The 18719-nt window shown below is 42.2% G+C and overlaps 1 protein-coding gene across 1 annotated transcript in view; it reads right to left on the reverse strand.

The window, feature by feature from the left end:
* Positions 1-16012, reverse strand: part of pipox (pipecolic acid oxidase) — a 38584-nt gene extending 22572 nt beyond the window's left edge. The window contains exons 1-4 of the mRNA XM_033977602.2: positions 15809-16012; positions 10861-11009; positions 5086-5299; positions 198-380 (exon numbers count right to left, since the gene is read on the reverse strand). Coding sequence (XP_033833493.1) covers positions 198-380; positions 5086-5299; positions 10861-11009; positions 15809-15922 — 660 coding nt within the window. The 5' untranslated portion in view covers positions 15923-16012. The remainder of the gene's footprint in view (positions 1-197; positions 381-5085; positions 5300-10860; positions 11010-15808) is intronic.
* Positions 16013-18719: the final 2707 nt, after the last annotated feature.

Here is an 18719-nt window from a genome sequence, read left to right on the forward strand (position 1 = left end):
GGGTGGAGTTTTGGACAGAATCGTACAGCTAACAACAAAAAGGGTTTAAATGCAGCTCGGGAAAGGTTGCTAAATTACGCAAACATGCAAGGAAGACATCTAAAACCTCTTCCGACGTGTTTTTGATGAAGTTATAACGCGGTAGAAAGCTCCAAAAAGTTAATTTAGCATAATAGCCACTCTTTAATGTCCCATACCTTTAGGGGGAGCTGCAGTCCAGTGGAGGCCAGCACGCGGTTGGCCCAGGGTCCCGCGGTGATCACCACGCTCTTCGCTCGATACGATTTGGCAGAGGTCGTTACCGTGACGATGGGACCCGGATTAATGTCCACGACCTTCTCCTGGTCTCTGAGGACGCCGCCGAACTTCTTAAACTGGTCCTGTAAACAAACAGATCATTTCAGGACTGCAAACTAGAATTATTTTAGTAGTCAGACTATTATATTTATATTGTACTTTAGAATGTTGCACACTATGGCATTAAACTTTCCCAGCAGCATTGAGGGATGGGTCAAATGCAGATGACATTTCCTTACGAGGACAATACGGTGTAATTTTACCTAATGTTTTTACTAATAAAACAGCGGTAAATTTAAAAATGCAAAAGAGCTACGTTTAATGTCATACTATGGAACATTCCAGGCAAAGCAGAGAAGTTACATAGTGCACCTTTAACGAGTATTAACTGCTAACACATAACATATTTAGATCATCGTGTTTCCTTCTGTTTTGAAAATGCTATATTCACCCAAAACAACGTATTAACATATTTAATCAGTTTCACTTCCGTTTTTGACACTCTGAATCCACCCTACCTTTGCTCTCTGCGCTAAGTCACCCCCCCTTCAGAGCGCTACCACAACACAATCAGCGTGCTAATGAAACTACTGCACATCACACCGGGTTTGTGAAGTTAATGAAACATGCATGGATGACATTTAAAACTACTTCAGACATGTTTTTGATGAAGGAACAACTTTATAACTGGCTAAAAAATTGTTTATTTTGCGTAATGCTTCCTCTTTAAATGTTCAAACACGAAACGACACGAACCATAAACTAGATAGTACTCAAACTATTATATTTACATTGTACTTTGAACCTTTTTTAAAAACATTATCGAGCAAATAATGGATCAAATATCAAATATGTCCCAATAAACAAAATTTGAAGTTATATCGCTGAAGTAAATATAGAAGATAAATGATAATATTGAAACTCATTTATGGCACTGACACAAAAACCCAAGAGCAGATTTAAACCATGAAACTTATTCTAAATCAACAATATTGTAAAAAATAATAAACAGCAGAATGAAACACTTTAGTCGTTAGTTTAATCGTTAGTTTGCATCTGTATTGAGTCAAACAAGTTGATTAAATCTTTTACGGGTTAAATCACAAGAATCATTTGGATGATTTCAGCTCTCAAACGTGAAAACTACCACTTCATGACATCACAAGGTGGAACAGAGCGTTTAGAGCTTTGGAGATGTTACAGACTAATAATAAAGTGTGACTCAAACATGTGTGAATGAAACAAAACACAACTCCAGGTCTGTTTTTGAGGAGGTAACGACATTATAATATGATTTAAACCTCACAAGAATCAGGTTTGCGTAGGATAGACCCTTTAAACAATATATCTGTACTATTCCCCGTGTATTTTGAGACACGTTTTGCTCAAATACGTGTGGGAAAATCAGGTACAGGGCCTTTTAATTGGGTGTAAATACAGACTAGAAAACTGTCTCACTCACAAATGTCTGGAGCCAACTGGAACATGTAAAACAGCAGGCGTGAAATAGGACGATTAGTGGCTGTTTCAGAGCTCAGTCAGTGTCTCGCCCAAAATAATGAGATTAAAACGTTACCGGCTTAGTTTAATCTGTCATTTAGACTTTACATATTTTGCATGGAGCCTGAAGGATGTGGAGAAGACAATAGGCTCAGGTTAAGTGCTGTCGTAATGAGGTCGTCATCGTCAATGGATTTGCATGGATAAACTTTGAGGATTGTGCTTTTGTGTAAATTGCAGTTGTATACATGAGGCCAAGTCACTGTTTATTGAAAAAAAAACAAAAAAACAAAAACAAATTAAAGTCTTCAAGCTATCGTCTGTAATTTGTAACATGGTCCCTGTTGTATTCTCACACTTCACCACTAGAGGCTCTCTACGTTACCGCAGTCTGATAATGTGTCAGCTTTGGCCTGACAAGAAGAAGAGCACCGAGGATAGAGGAGTGTGAACAAAGACCAGGTGAGGAAAGGAGGGAGGGGCCAGGTGAGGAAAGGAGGGAGGGGCCAGGTGAGGAAAGGAGGGAGGGGCCAGGTGAAGAAAGGGGGGAGGGGCCAGGTGAGAGGGAGGAGCCAGGTGAAGAGGATGGGGGAGGTGAGGCGCAAGAGGTGGATGGTCCAGGTGAGGAGGATGGGGAGGGGCCAGGTGAGAGGGAGGGGCCAGAGGGGGGTTGCCCAGGTGAGACGGAGGGGCCACGTGAGAAGGATGAGGAGGGGCTAGAGGGGGGGATGGCCAAGGTGAGAGGGAGGGGCCAGATGAGGAGGATTGGCGAGGTGAGGGGCCAGAGGGGTGTGGGCCAGGTGAGGAGGACGGGGAGGGGCCAGATGAGAGGGAGGGGCCAGGTGAGGAGAGGGGGGAGGATGGAACAGGTTTTACATGTGCCATCAACTAATAGAAAAAAAATCCAATAAACTTATGGATGGTAGCTTTAATCAAAATCGACTTTTTTGCTTTTAATCGTGTAATAGTTGTTGCTCCTTCTCATTCTCCTGCTCATAGTTCTATTTGCATTGAAAAATCCACTACTCGTTAGCCTGACCTGCTCCTATCCATAGAAGGAGCCGACAGCTGCATTTACGGCGACGTCAGCTCTAATTGGGCACCGCAATTTTCCAACTCAGAAGTCAGCGAACTTCTTTCCTTACACAGCAGACACAAGCACAGTAGGTCCACTTTAAAGGTCCTGTATTACACTAAATTGACTGTGAGCTTTTGGCTGTGTTATAATGTCGTTAGCACCACAAAAACAGACCTGGAGTTGTGTTTTGTTTCATTCACACATGTTTGAGTCACACTTTATTATTAGTCTGTAACATCTCCAAATCTCAAAACGCTCTGTTCCACCTTGTGATGTCATGAAGTGGTAATTTTCACGTTAACAGCTCCTTTTACCTTTTGTTCAGTAGTAGATTGACAATTCCAGAGCTGAAATGATCCAAATGATTCTAGAAATGAAGGTGTGTGGAGTTTAAAAACACAGTGGAGCACTTCCTGTATCACCACATGATGACATCACGAGGTGGAGCAGAGCGTTTTCTGTTTAGGAGAAAATCTCAGTCTAAATATGCAGGTTTGTGCGTTAAACGTGTGTGAATGAAACAAAAACACAACTCCAGTTCTCTTTGTGATGAGGAAACATTATAACATAGATCAGAAAACGGCGTAACACGTGCACTTTAAGGATTAAAAGCAAGAATTTAAAAATGCGTTTGGCTTTGGAGGTGACCAATGTCAGCGTGAACTAAAGTGTGAAACAGTGATTCATTGGTGTGAACATGAAGAGAAGAAAACAGCAGATTGTTGTCGTGCATGTTTTGGTCCAAACTGGTTTAAAAACACTGTAACAGACACTTGAACGGCCCACACTTTCATCAAACTTTATGTATTCAGTATTCATCCTTCGCACGTCGCTCTTTTGGCTGTCGACACTGTGGTAAGACGGCGCCATTTTGGGGGAAAAAAATATCCAGATTTCACATTTTGTTTCCAAATCCAGGGTCAGTTCACAATACACAGTTAAAACAAGCCCAAGAGAAGAGGGTTGGCGGTGCGATTCCAGCTCCCACAGACGAATCCTGCCGTTGTGTCCTTGGGCAAGACACTTAACCCACCTCACCCCCAGTGTCCGTGTGCACTGGTGTGTGAATGTGTGTGTGGTTTCTTGATTTAAACTACTTTGAGTGACTTGAAAGTGGAAAAGCGCTATATAAAAACCACGTGACCATTTCATTTCATCAGTTTGTCCGGGGGGGGGGGGTGACTTATACTCAGATGCGACGTGGATGTGAAATTATTAAAATATATAATTTCACTTGTTATCTACTAATCCTGTACCACTGAAAATTAAAAATGTCATCATTACGATAATTTAAGATACATCTGAGCAGACTGAACAAAAATGCCCCCCAAAAGAAAATCGTATTCTGTCGAGTCTGATGAAGCGACGCAGAAGAGGAGGAGGCGCTTCATCTACGTCCGGAGCGGGTGGAGGAGGAAGAATTCAGTGGATTTATTGATTTGGAGTGAGATCCAGAGTAAATTTGTTGCTTGTTTTTTCTGCTTTATTTATCTGATTAACTGTTAATATCTTACATTAACAAAACAGACACGTGTTCAGTTCTGTCTATGTCAAACTTATTTACACCGAGGGCCACATCAACAAAATGGCTGCTCTCAAAGGGCCAGATGTAACTGTGAGATAAATGTCACTATGTTTTTATCTTGTTAATTAACTGTTTCTATATTTATTACTCAAGTGACAAATATTACATATGGATTTGCATAGATATGAAAAAATGTCTGTTTAATTGTGTATCTAATGATAAACTGAAATTTTAAGACAGTCAAACCTCGTGGGCCGCATAGAATGACGTGGCGGGCCGCATTTGGCCCACGGGCCTTGAGTTTGACACATGTGCGTTAGCGTGTTCTCCATTTTATTTTAATTATTATAACTTGCCTTTAAAAGGTCTCAGATTTTTTTAAATAAATTTCTCCAAAAAATACGACTTATACTCCAGTGCGACTTATATGTTTTTTTCTTCATCATTATGCATTTTTCGGTGCGACTTTTACTCTGGAGCGACGTATAGTCCAGAAAATACGGTATCTAAAATGTAGAAATTACTAAACATAAAGAAAAAAAACAACTTTTGACTGGTGGAGTGTATTGGAATAAAAATGCTAGGCCATATTTCCCCACGCGCTTCGGTCGTGTTGTGGTTCTGCTTTCTGCGTACTCAGAAGTCTCAATCTATTCTTAGGTAGTACTTGAGAACGTCTGTGTACCTGTGCGGTCTTCAGAGCTCTGTCAGCGTACAGCACCCCCGCGTTCACGTCCACGATGGCCGCGTCTCCAGGAGCCAGCTTCATGTTGGGGATGTGGGAGTTGAATTCCCCCGGAGAGAGGCTCACGGTGGGGGTTTTGGACCAGAGCAGCGTGTCCTTTATCTTCAGGTAACTGTCGCTGTTCTCTGGACCCATCACCAGGAGACCAGTCTGCCTGAAGAACGACGACACACAGGTTTAGGAGCGTTCTACCATGTTCTAACGTTGTTCCCTCATCAAAAACACGTCTGAAGAGGTTTTATATGTCATCCACGCGTGTTTGAGTAATCTAGTGATCTCTCCCGGGCCTTTTTTCAAACACATCTTATGTTTAGCGGGAAGATTCTGTCCAGAGCTCCGCCCACAAGCCTACATCACTCACGCTCCCACGCGACAACTCTCCACAAATAAACAAAAACATGATACAAAACTGTACACTATGACTTCACAAACCTGACACGATGTGCTGTAGTTTCATGAGCGGGATGCAAACAGATTGTGTTATGATACCGCTCTGAAGGTGGAGTGACTTAGCATGAGGAGCAAAGGCAGGAGGTACCAAGAAAGACAAACTTATCAAACATGTTAATACATTGTTACAATAAAAGGAAAAGCGTTGATCTAAATATGTTATGTCTTTAATACCATACGATATCTCCATGGAGACGTGCCAGTGGCAGTCCCCCTATGGAAAAGTTACACAATTCAACTTTAAAAAGGTCTTATATTACACAAAATTGACTCTAATAAGCTTTAAGTCATGTTATAATAGTGTTACCTCCTCAAAAACAGACCTGGAGTTGTGTTTTGTTTCATTCACACATGTTTGAGTCACACTTTATTATTAGTCTGTTACATCTGCAAAGCTCAAAATGCTCCGTTCCACCTTGTGATGTCATAAAGTGGTAGTTTCTCTCTATCCTTCTCACTCTTTCCCCTTTCCCACTTCTCTTCTTTTTCCTTTCTCTGTCGCTTAACTCTCTACTTTCTCTTTCCTCTCCTCATTACCGTCTGTCTCTCTCTCTTCCCCCGCCTCTCTTTCTTTCCTCTCTTCCTCTCTCCCTTCTTTCTCTCTTTCTCTCTCTCTTCAAGTTAACAGCTCCTTTTACTTTTCGCTCTGTAGAGACTGGCAAATTCCAGGTCTGAAATCATCCAAAATGATTCCAGTGAAGGTGTGTGGAGTTTAAAGACACAGCGGAGCACTTCCTGTATCACCACATGATGACATCACAAGGTGGAACAGAGTGTTTTCTGTTTGTGAGAAGAAGAACTCAGCCTAAATATGCAGGGTTTTTGTGTTAAACATGTGTGAATGAAACAAAAGAGGTGTGTTTGTGACGAGTAAACGACATTATAACACAGATGAGAAAACAGGGTGGTACTGTCCCTTTAAGAGAGTTAGCATAGTTAGCTTAAACACAGCCCGGTGTAGCACGTTTCTATTGTAAGTTGCATATTTAAACATTATATATATTCACATATTGAAACAGTTAATATAAAACATTATTATGACAGAGCGCCGGTCTGACCCGTGTGTAACGAGCGCGAGGAGCCGGCAGCTGAACGACCCGCAGCTCCTGACCTCGCCAACGAAAACGCCACATATATATATTCTGGACGCAAATTAAAAAGGGCCGGCGGGTCACGCAGAGTCGAGAATAATTTAACAGACGAGGTTTAAATTGAATCTGAATAATAAGATCAGCGCTACAGCCGAGAGAGGGCCCCCCGGCTGCAGCTCGGCGCCGCTGCAGTCGCCGAAATGTAAAGGAGCGAGAGTGGTCACGATGCTCAGGTTTAAAACTCGATTTTAATGCGGAGGAGTAAACTCGATACTCGATACTCGATACTCGATACTCGATACCACCATGAAAATATTAAAAAAAAAACACTCCTTTAGGTAGAAAGAGAGAGGAGAAGGGGAGGAGGGAAGGAGAGGTGAACAGAGAAGGAGAGAGGGAAAAGAGAGAGGAGAGACAGGAAGGAAGGGGGGAGAGAGAGAGAGAAGAAGAAGGGGTGAGAGAGAGAGAGAAGAAGGGGAAGAGAGAGAGAGAAGGGATGAGGAGAGACAGAGGGAAGGAGAAGTGGGGAGAGAGGAGAGACAGAGAAGGGGAAGGAGAGAGGGGAAAGGAGGTGGACAGAGAGGGAACGAGGGAGAGAGCAGAAAGACAGAGAGAGAGAAGGAGAGGTGAAGAGAGAGGGAGAGAAACAGAGGGAGGGGAGAGAAGAAGGGGAGGAGGGAAAGAGAGAGAGAAGGAGAATGGGGAGAAGAGAGAGGGAAGGAGAGTTGGAGAGAAAGGGAGAAGTAGAGGAATAGGAGAGAGAGAGGAAGGGGAGAAGAGGGGGGGGGAGAAGGGAGAGCAGAGAGAGGGAAGGAGAGGTGGAGAGAGAGAGGAGAGATGGAAGGAGGCGAGAGAGAGGAAGGGGAGGAGAGAGGGGGAGAGAGATAGACAGAGAGAAAAGATGGAGAGGGAAGAGAGAGAAGAGACAGGGAAAGAGAAACAAGAGAGACAATATACTGTGATTTTCCATATTAAACGTTTGTACTTTGTTTTCTATTCCCATGTTTTTATATGTGTGTAATCCCCAGTGTCCAGTAGGTCCATAGTGGTCCATGTGTCTTATACTTGTCCATGTGTCTTATACTTGTCCATGCGTCTTATACTTGTCCATGTGTCTTATACTTGTTCAGACACAGCTCTTTCTTTGTCAGGACTGAACACACCTGGACGCCTGAGCAAATACAGATATAAAAATGTGATTATTCGAGTCTCCAGACCTTGGACTGCAGTGACAAACATCAAATAACACAAAAATATAAACAAATATAAAACATTCTGGTCTCCACTTCCTCAATCACGCCCTGAAACACCATCGTCCAATCAGATTTGTTTATTTCAGTGACTCATGTGAAACAAAGGAGCTCATTGGTCATTCGTTATTACAAACAAAATGACTCTCAGTTTGTCGAGCGTTTCTCACAAATGATGCTGTCGTCGTGTCCTTTGGCAAGACACTTAACTTCACACAACTGTCAGAATATAAACATAAATATACAAATGTGTCGTGGTGAAGAACCCGCCGCACAAAGCTCTGGTGAACACACAAACACACAACAGGCCTGTGTGAGTTTGTGTTTTTGTGAAAAGTGAACAGAGCTGCAGCTTCTGATGAAGACGTCTGCATCAGCCCAGGGTCAATGTGATTTTATACAGAAAAAGAGAGTGAGGGAGGAGAGGGAGAGAGAGAGGGAGGAGAGGGATATGATTTTACACAATCCACCTGAGAAACAAGAAGAAAAAGAGAGGGATGAGAGGGAGAGAGAGAGAGAGGAGAGAGATGTGATTTTACACAATCCACCTGAGAAACGAGAAGAAAAAGAGGAGAGGGAGAGAGAGAGGGAGGAAGAGAGGGAGGAAAGGGAGAGAGGGAGGGAGAGAGGGAGGAGAGGGAGAGAGAGAGGGAGGAGAGGGAGAGAGGAAGGAGAGAGAGGGAGGAGAGGGATATGATTTTACACAATCCACCTGAGAAACGAGAGGAAAAAGAGAGGGAGAGAGAGAGGGAGGAGGGAGAGAGAGAGGGAGGAGAGGGAGAGAGAGAGGGAGGAGAGGGATATGATTTTACACAATCCACCTGAGAAACAAGAAGAAAAAGAGAAGGAGAGGGAGAGAGAGAGAGAGGAGAGAGATGTGATTTTACACAATCCACCTGAGAAACGAGAAGAAAAAGAGAAGGAGGAGAGGGAGAGAGAGAGATGGAGGGACAGAGGGAAGAGAGAGAGGGAGGAGAGGGATATGATTTTACACAATCCACCTGAGAAACGAGAAGAAAAAGAGAAGGAGGAGAGGGAGAGAGAGAGATGGAGGGAGAGAGGGAGGAGAGAGATGTGATTTTACACAATCCACCTGAGAAACAAGAAGAAAAGGGGGGAGAGAGGAAAAGAGAGGGAGGAGAGGGAGGGGAGTAGAGACAGGAGGAGAGAGGGAGAGAGAAGAAAAGAGAAAGAGGAGGGGGGGGAGAGATGGGGAGAGAAAGAGAGAGAAAGGCAGGAGAGATCGAGGCAGAGAGAAGAAGGGAAGGAAAGGGACAGAGAGAGAGAGAGAGACACAGGAGAAACAGGGAGAGAAGGAGAGAGAGAGAGGGGGAGAGAGGGAGGAGAGGGGCAGGACAGAAGAGGAGGATAGATTGGAGAAATACAAAGAAAAGGAGAGAGAGGGGGAGAAGATAGAGAAGCAATAGAGGAGGAGGAGAGGAGGAGTAACAGCCAATTTGTGGATTATAAAACAGCCTGACTAATGCGTCAGGTGGGAGGATGAAGTGTCTTGCTCAAGAGTCAAGCAACAGTAGGAGTTAAACTGAGCAGATTCAGTTTATTTGAATCTGCAACAAGACAAGAACAGACTCCAGAGCAAAGAAATACTCAAGTAAAAGTCAAAATATCGCATGAAAACTCTACTCAAGTAAAAGTATTAAAGTACACGTTTAACAATGTACTTTAAGAGTAAAAAGTACAAGTATTTCTCACAGATTTGAGTGATTTTATTATAGATTTGTGCTGAGTTTTGTTCAATAGAAACGACTGAATGAATCGTCTTTTCCAGCTGTTTTATTCGGATTCGGTCATTAAAAAATACTTTACTTTTCAGTCCAGGACTAGTAGTAAAGTAGTAGAGTGGAGTAGAAAGTAGTAGTGAAGTAAAAAGTAAAATGTATACACTTAAATATGCTGGAGATAAAGAGGAAGGTTAGGAGAAGGGGAGGGAAGGAGAGACAGGAGAGAGAGAGGTGGAGAAGAGAGGGAGGGAGAGGAAGAGAGACAAAGAGGGGGAGAGGGAGAGATGGAGGAGAGAGGGAGAGAGGGGGCGATATAGAGGAAGGTTAGGAGAGTGGGAGGGAGAGAGAGACAGGAGAGTGAGGGAGAAGAGAGGAAGAGAGAGAGGAGAGGGACAGCGAGGAAGAGAGGGAGATAAAGAGGAAGGTTAGGAGAGGGAGAGAGAGATGGAGGAGAAAGGGAGGGACAGGAAGAGAGACAAAGAGAGGGAGAGGGGGAGATGGAGGAGAGAGGGAGAGAGGGGGAGATATAGAAGAAGGTTAGGAGAGTGGGACGGAGAGACAGGAGAGAGCGGGAAAGAGGGAGGAGAGTGAGAGGAGGAGAGAGGGAGAAAGGAGGAAGAGAGAACGAAAGAGAGAGAGTAATAGAGGGAGATAAAGAGGAAGGTTAGGAGATGGAGAGAGACAGAAGAGGGAGAGAGAGACGGGAAATAAACAGAGAGAGGGAGAGAGGAGGAAGAGAGAAGGAAAGAGAGACAGGAGAGGGAGAGAGAGGAAGAGAGGGAGATAAAGAGGAAGGTTAGGAGAGGGAGAGAGACAGAAGAGAGAGAGAGAGAAAGAGAAGCAGAGGGTGGAGAGGGAGGAGAGAGAGGGAAAGAGAGGGGGGAGAGAGAGACAAGAGAGGGAGGGATTCGATTCGGCAGCGTCGCGTTGTCATTTTGGTACAATTTTTTTTTTAAATGCTAAATCTACCACGTCAGCTCCCGCAATTTTCCAACCCGGAGGTCAGTGGACTCTCTCACTGGCCCAACAGCGGCTCAGTTGGTAGAGCGTTTATCCACTGATCCAAAAGTTCCCGCTCTCGACATAAACATCACCGGCTGAGCGGTCAGATCCACTGTCCCACAGGTTGGCGGTGCAAACAATACACCTCCTTTCACCACATTTTCCTCTCTGTTTTTTTACCTGTAGAGTTTGACCCCGGCCTCCTTCTCGACCTCCGCCCACAGCTGGTAGCTCTCCTCCATCATGTGAGCGTAGAAGTCCTCCGGATAGGCTTTTCTGATGATCCGCGTCTGTCCATGAGAGCTCCCCCTAGTGTGCGGGAGGACGAACTGCAACAACACAACAACAACAACAAGAAGAAGAAGAAGAAGAAGTCCGTCAAACTCTCAGGGTACGGTTATGAACATGAAAGAAGTTATTTCAGAGGGCGGAGTCTATTTAACTCTATTTTTAAAGTGGCTCCACAAACTTGTCATATTATTAGTCTTACGCAGGGGTCTCAAACTCAAATTGACGTCAAATTGAGGGGCCGCAGGAGGAGGAGTCTGGGTAAAGCTGGGGCCGCATCAGGTATTCCACAAAAAAAAGCTTTGTTAAAATCTTCTCAAACGTCATCACCGTTTTCAACACGCATGAAGAAATACGCCAATTCTCGTGGATTTTCTGGATATACGTCGTTATTTGTTGAATGTTTTATGACGGGAGGACACAGCGCGAGTGACACGTGCGTTTGAGGTTTACAGATTTGGCGGAACCTTCTACACGCAACACGGTAAAGCCACACTAATATTAAACTTTCATATTGTCCGGCGGGCCACAAAATATCATGTCGCGGACTGCAATTAGCCCCCGGGCCGCGAGTTTGAGACTCCTGATCTTACATCTTAAAGTCGTAGTCTTTGGGGTTGAATAACAGCCCCATTTTCCTAACCTCCTAACCGTCCTCTATATCTCCCCCTCTCTCACTCTCTCCTCCATCTCCCCCTCTCCCTCTCTTTGTCTGTCTCCCTCTCCCTCCCTTTCTCCTCTATCTCGCTCTCCTGTCTCTCTCTCTCCCTCTCCTAACCTTCCGCTTTATCTCCCTCTCTTCCTCGCTGTCCCTCTCCTCTCTCTCTTTCCTTCTGTCTTCCTCTCTTCTCCCTCACTCTCCTGTCCATTTTCTGAAACTGCTGTGAAAAAAATAATATAACTTTTGTTTATTTACACTGACAGAGAAGACGCTGAACTTTGCTACAGTTTTTGTATCTTTTGGATCAGCCCAGTTAGTACAGAAATATTAACCTCAACCCACGTTATCTACATATTTATTAATTTTATTTTCAATTTTACCAACTCAAACCTGTCCCCCGTCAGCCAATCACGACATGCTAGCTTCACCTCTCGGCCAATCAAATTCTCTGTTCATTACATCACCTGTCAGGGTCCAAGGGTCAAAGGTTATCCATGCAACGAATGCATTTGCACGTGTCTCATTTGGTCCTCAGTCTCTCCAGTTTGACCTGAGCGACTCACCTGTTACTCAACTTATGTAAAAGTTTCACCGCGTTGGTTCAGTTTGGGCCACGGTAAAAGTTACGTAATTTAAAAGTTATACAAGAACAGAACCAGCCCACACCGGTTTCACTGCAGGTTTACAAACGCACCCTCCACACGCTCTCTCTCCTACAACAGAGGGAGAGTGTTTGTCCGCTGATCCGGGGGTCGGCGGTTCAAATCCCACTCTCGACATAAACGTCACCGATTGAGTGGATGAACGCTGTCGTCGTGTCCTTGAGCAAGACACTTAACTCATCTCACCCACTTCTTCTCTCCTCGTATATCTGTAAACTAAAGTATCTTAAGACCCACTTTTACTCTCTGGCTTTTAACTCTGCGTGAGCTTTTATTTGATTTTATTGTTTTATTGGTAATTGTTTTATTGCTTTTATATACATATTTATTATTTAAATGTTGCTATTTGTTTCTAGTCTAAATGTTGATTTATTTAATTAGTTGTTTTTATTTATAATTTGTGCAGCATTTTGGAAACTGCATTTGTTTGTGAAATGTGCTGTATAAATAAAGTGGATTGGATAAATTATATATAATTTTTTCGATGAAGCAAAGGATGAATAACTTTGAGGATTTGAATAGAAAATATATATTAAAAAAAATATTTAGTTGAGTTTTTTCACTTTTTTATTTACTACATAACTCCATTTAACTTACTTTATATATCTGATGTCTTCTGTTTGTGTATAAAATGTAGAAAGTAGTACAAATAAATGTAAAAAAAAAAACAGGTGAGTCCAAACCTTGAAAGAAAAATCTCTGTGTGATCTAATTCTGGTAGAGTTACACAAAAAGTTTATCATTGAGCACTGTCCATGTTAAATAAACGAGTGAATAGAGTAACTACACTACAATAAAGCAACGTATAACTGAGCGTATAAATCTCGTCAAGTTTAGCAGTTTTAACGGCTAATTTGGAACTTCAACTGCGAGTATCATAGCAACCAAAGAGCCAATCAGGAGCGAGGCTGTTGAAGGTAACGCCTCTTCCCGCACCGCATTGCTGGTTTAGCAGGGGGCGGGTGCTTAACAACGCTGTCAATCAAACCTGTTGCTAACGCTAGCGAGAACGACTTCAGGGAAACAAGGCATTATTAATGTTCATATCTTGATTTACGGAGAAAATAGTAAATCAAAAACCCCAGGATCATGTAGCGCGGGTTAATACGAACATTTAAGACCAAAATGATGAGTCTGACAGCAGCAGTTACAGAGAGAAGACACGTTTTTTCAATAGAAAGTGAATTGCAGCCAGAGTCGATGGTCGCGGCTGCTAGCAGGTTAGCCATGTCCCATTATATATACAGTCTATGAACTGAACTGTAGGCTAAACCTCTCTCTCTCAGCAAAAAATACCAACAACAATGTGTTTTCTGTTCGTTTTTTTTCATGGCCGATGCCGATATCGACTGTTTCGTAGCCATAGCAACCGATGAGCCAATAAAGTCTTCCGATATCGGGCCGATACATAGGGCAGATTTCGTATTTTTTAATTGATTCCACGCAGTTTTACTCCAAATGCGATAAAGAGCCGTGGGGTTGCATTAGTGTCGTCTCGTTTTCATAGTTAAAGTTTTCAAATTTAACTTAAAAATATGGCCCCCTGCTGGAGATTTACCGCCAATACCTGATGTTATAATAAGAAGAATCATACTTTAGAGATATTTGGACTTCTTATTCTTAATTATTGACACAAATTACACATTTATAGCTACAACAACGTCCCATTAACTGCACTGGAATAAACCAATGCATGAGTTTATACTGTGCAGCAGGTTTCAGCTAAAACTACAGCTCAAATATTACTCTATGAATATAACTAGAGCTGTTTTTCCGCCTTCTTATTAGGCTAGTAATTACCAACACAAATTATCCTATTAAATGCTACAACAACCTCATTAATGACACTGGAGTAAAGCCATTTATAACTGAAGAGTCGTTGTAATGAAGTTTATCTAAAACTACATATAAAACAGGATTATGATTCTATTCAGTGTTTATATTATAGGCTTATCCATGCAAAAAAAACAGAGTTGGGAAGTAACTGAATACATGTACTCAGAATATGTACTCGAATGCTAACTTTGAGTGACTGTATTTAAGTACTTTTACATTCGGGGGTGTTCAGAATACAGTTACTTTCCTCAAATCAAAAGAACACATGGTGGTACAGCACAATTTTAGCGTCAAACTGCACAGAATTAGTGAGAAAAATACAAAACTGAGCTCTTGTGGTGAAGCAGGTGTAATTTTTCCTTTTCTTATCAGTGATGGAAACACAAAACAAACAGAGAAACACAAAAATAAAGCGGTTTTAGTTCTGCGTTGTGGTTTTACTGCGTGGTCCCTCGCTATATCGCGGTTCACCTTTCGTGGTTTCGCTGTTCTTGTGTCATTTTAATCTCATAACTGCAAAGATCTGATCATAATCTGACGCCTGTAACCGCAGCCACTGATACTATTTATGAGACTGTATATAAAGACTAGAACTGCAGTGATGGAACGCAACGAAGTAAAAGAGGTAAAGTACTACGCTTAAGTCCACATTTTATGTATTTGTCGTAAAATACGTTTTATTTTTACTTCACTACATTTGAGAGCAAATATCTGTACTTTCTACTCCACTACATTTTTGGACAAGACTGAAAAGTAAAAGTGTTTTTTATTATTGTTTGAGGCAGAGTTTTGTTTTTTGTTTTTTTAATAGTATCTTTTTTATTAATGGTATTTTCTTGTCATAGTATTTTTATTAATATTTTTTAATTAATATTTTTTTTATCAAGTCCATACTTTAAAAAAACAAATATATACAAATAAAATAGTGATCAATTCAATTGTTTCTGCTGAACAAAATTTTGCACAAATTTGTATCAAAATCACTACATTTGTATGTAATATGCGGAAAATACTTTTACTTTTTACTCTTTAATAAGTACATTTTTAAATAAACACTTTAATACTTTTACTTAAGTAGAAAGTACAAAAGTTTTTATTCTGCACTCTTCTCTTTCAGTGTTAATTTAATGATGATTATTTATGATTATGTTTTGATTTGTTGTATAGTGATTTTAATGTCTTTCTTACTGTGTAAAGCACTTTGAATTATTTTGTGTACTGATATTTTTAGTTTTACTTTAAAAATGTATTTTTACTTGATTTTTTTTGTTTTACTTTTTCATTTTTACTTTTACTTGATTTTTTGTTTGTTTTACTTTTTGCTTTTTTTAAATTTATTTTTACTTTTGTTAGATTTTTTTGTTTTTACTTTTTAAATTTATTTGTATTTTTACTTATTTTTTTTGTTTTACTTTTTACTTTTTTAAATTTACTTTTATACTTGATTTTTTTTTTTTAACTATTTTTACTTTTACTTGTTTTTGTTTTTTTTAGTTTATTTATTTATTTATTTATTTTTTCTCCAATATCCATAGTTTGACTCTAGTAACACACCTGAGTACCTCTTGCACCACTTTTACTCAAGTAACAAACTGAAGTACTTGTTGCACCTCTACAGTGCAGTACCAGTCTCTCCAGTCTGACGCAAACTGCGGCAGAAGTTTGCGGAGGTCCGTCTCACCTGCTCCAGAAGCAGAGTCCTCTTGCCCCTCTTGGCCAGACTGTAGGCCGTGAAGGAGCCCTGGACCCCGGCTCCGATCACGATGCAGTCGTACAGCTCTGGGTCCGTGGACATGTCTGCGGGGGTGGCCTCGGTTAACCGGGTCAGGAGCTCGAGCTACTCTGGTTTGACTCTCGAGGCGATTCGGGTCAAAAACACGTCACAGAAACAAGAGACTCCGGCCCGTTTCATGGACTGTCAGGCTCCGGCCACAGCGCGGACACCAAGTTTAGCCCTGAGTTTGGACTGAAAGGCGCTAAAGTTACGTCAACCTGTGGCTCTTTTCATGACTCTCTCTGGCTCTCAGATAAATCTCAGCTGACATTTCTTAACACAATAAGTAATGAGTAAATCCACTGATATTCAAGTTAAACATTACACAAATCACAGTGTTAAAGATAAACTTAAAATCTCAGAAGAATAAAAGACATACTGCCAAACAAACACAAGTGGACAGAATTGGAAAAGCTCCTTGCCCCTAACTCCTTTACCTAAGAGGAACAGGAGCTTCAGCGGCGTTTGGAGAATCCGACCGTCTTAACCAGCAGCAGGAGAATCAAGACGTCACATGACCCTACAGCTGTTTAATAAAAAACTACAACATCCATTCTCCTCCACTGCGCTGGTTTGAATGCATTTCAACATGACACTAAACTTAACTGACCCCAGTGTTTGAACAGGAGAGAAGCTGCTGTTGAAAATAAAAAGATCTACAATAAACCCCACAGACTGTACGACCTGTGACTCTGAAAAGACATGAACCATCTCCACATCTCCATCTGTGTTCACGCCCAGAGGACACTCACCATCAGCTGCAGCGTCTGCTCTGTCACAGCAAATACTCCACCAAACCCTGTGCTTTAGTCTGCGTCAGAACGTCGAGGATGCAGGGCTCATAGAGATCCATCAGAGTTTATGCAAATGAGCCATGTGGATTTAAATTTCATTTCTATAAACGTAAACAATGTGTGCAGATCTATGTCACTATGGCAAGTTTATCTGTACAGTACTATGTGCACACAAAGTAATTCAAAGTGCTTTACAGAAGAAGAAAGACACTAAAATCACACAAATCAAAACATAAATAATCACAAATAATTATAAAATTAATATTAAAAGAGAAAAGTGCAGAATAAAAACCTTTCAGTCATGTGCACAACTAAACAGAACAGAACTGAGCAGAACTAATGTAAACATCGTCAAAGTCGAGGCCCGTCTCACATCCTCAGGAAGAATGTCCCAGGTTTTAACTACAGAAAACTGAAACACTGATTCACCATGTTTAGTCCTGGTTTAGACCTGGTTTAGTCCTGATTTAGACGTAGTTCAGTCCTGGTTTAGTCCTGGTTCAGTCCTGGTTCAGTCCTGGTTTAGTCCTGGTTTAGTCCTGGTTTAGTCCTGGTTCAGTCCTGGTTCAGTCCTGGTTTAGTCCTGGTTCAGTCCTGGTTCAGTCCTGGTTCAGTCCTGGTTTAGTCCTGGTTTAGTCCTGGTTTAGTCCTGGTTCAGTCCTGGTTCAGTCCTGGTTTAGTCCTGGTTTAGTCCTGGTTCAGTCCTGGTTCAGTCCTGGTTTAGTCCCGGTTTAGTCCTGTTTAGTCCTCCTCATGTGAGATGGTTCTTGTGGCTCATGTGGGAGATGTTCTTTGGTGCTGGTCCATGGAGAGACTTGTTCACACTGAGCTGCTTTAAAGTCTCTGAGCCACAGGAGCCACAGACCTGAGCCACAGGACACATGTGTGAAGTACTTCCTGGTTCTAGACCTGAGCACAGGACACATGTGTGAAGTACTTCCTGGTTCTAGACCTGAGCCACAGGACATATGTGTGAAGTACTTCCTGGTTCTAGTCCTGACCCGAGCAGCAGTGTTCTGGATGTTCTGGATGTTCTGTTCTGTCTTAAGGCTCGTTTGGAGAGTCCAGTGATCAGGACGTTACAGTCGTCTAATCTACTGGACACAAATGCAGGATAAGTCTCTCTAGGTCTGATTTTGACTGTTTACCTTTGATTTCTGACATGTTTTTAGACGGTAAAAAAATGCATCTACAGATAAAGCGCGTGAAGCTGTGATGACCCTAAGAACTTTCATTTTCACTCTAATATAAAGTTGTATTTAAGCAGGTCTTTGCTTTATATAATCTCTGAGATAATAAAACTTTACTCTTCGTGCAGAGATCGTCCGTGTTCAGAACCTTCGGGGGAAAATCCGCCTCTTAACTCCTCACCGCCGGTCAGGAAGCTCCCGAGGTTCCTCTGCTAAAAGAAGCACACAGGCTCCTTTTCCCAACTCCTTCCTCACTCAGCGGAGTATTGGGCCGGTCCTTAAAATGGCGGACGGTGACGCACATCCGCACACGGCCTAAGGATCTCGGAGCTTTGTGGCCAGTTTGACGAAATCGGAATGATCCCTGATTTCGACGTGATGCTGCTCAGAAAGTCTAATCTTCTTTCTGTTCTGAAGTAAGTAAAGTCAGTTGCTTTGAGCCGCTAAAAATGTGGCGATGTCGTGGCTTGGCCTTGAATGTCCCACAGCCTGGCTTTAAATGAATCTCTTTTTGTTGATTGCATTTTTGTAACTGAATAAATGATCATGTCGTGGAAAATTCCTCGTCCTCTCCACATTCCTGTATTTGTGTGAAAATAACAGAGTACAGTCTCAGCAGGGCCCCTCCGCCTCCATCTGGACAAGGCCACTCTCTCTCTCCTTTTATTTCTCTCGTTTTCTCTCACTCTATCTCTTTCTCTCTCCCTCTCTCCTCTATAGCTCTTTAATCAGACCACATACCACCTGTTCCCCCTTCCCCCTTTCTTTCTTTCTTCTCCTCCCTCCTGCCCTCTCCTCTGCACCCCTTTAAACCAGAACAAAGTACACCTGCCC

The sequence above is a fragment of the Periophthalmus magnuspinnatus genome, chromosome 13 (assembly GCF_009829125.3).
Source record: "Periophthalmus magnuspinnatus isolate fPerMag1 chromosome 13, fPerMag1.2.pri, whole genome shotgun sequence".
Classification (NCBI taxonomy): Eukaryota; Metazoa; Chordata; class Actinopteri; order Gobiiformes; family Gobiidae; genus Periophthalmus; species Periophthalmus magnuspinnatus.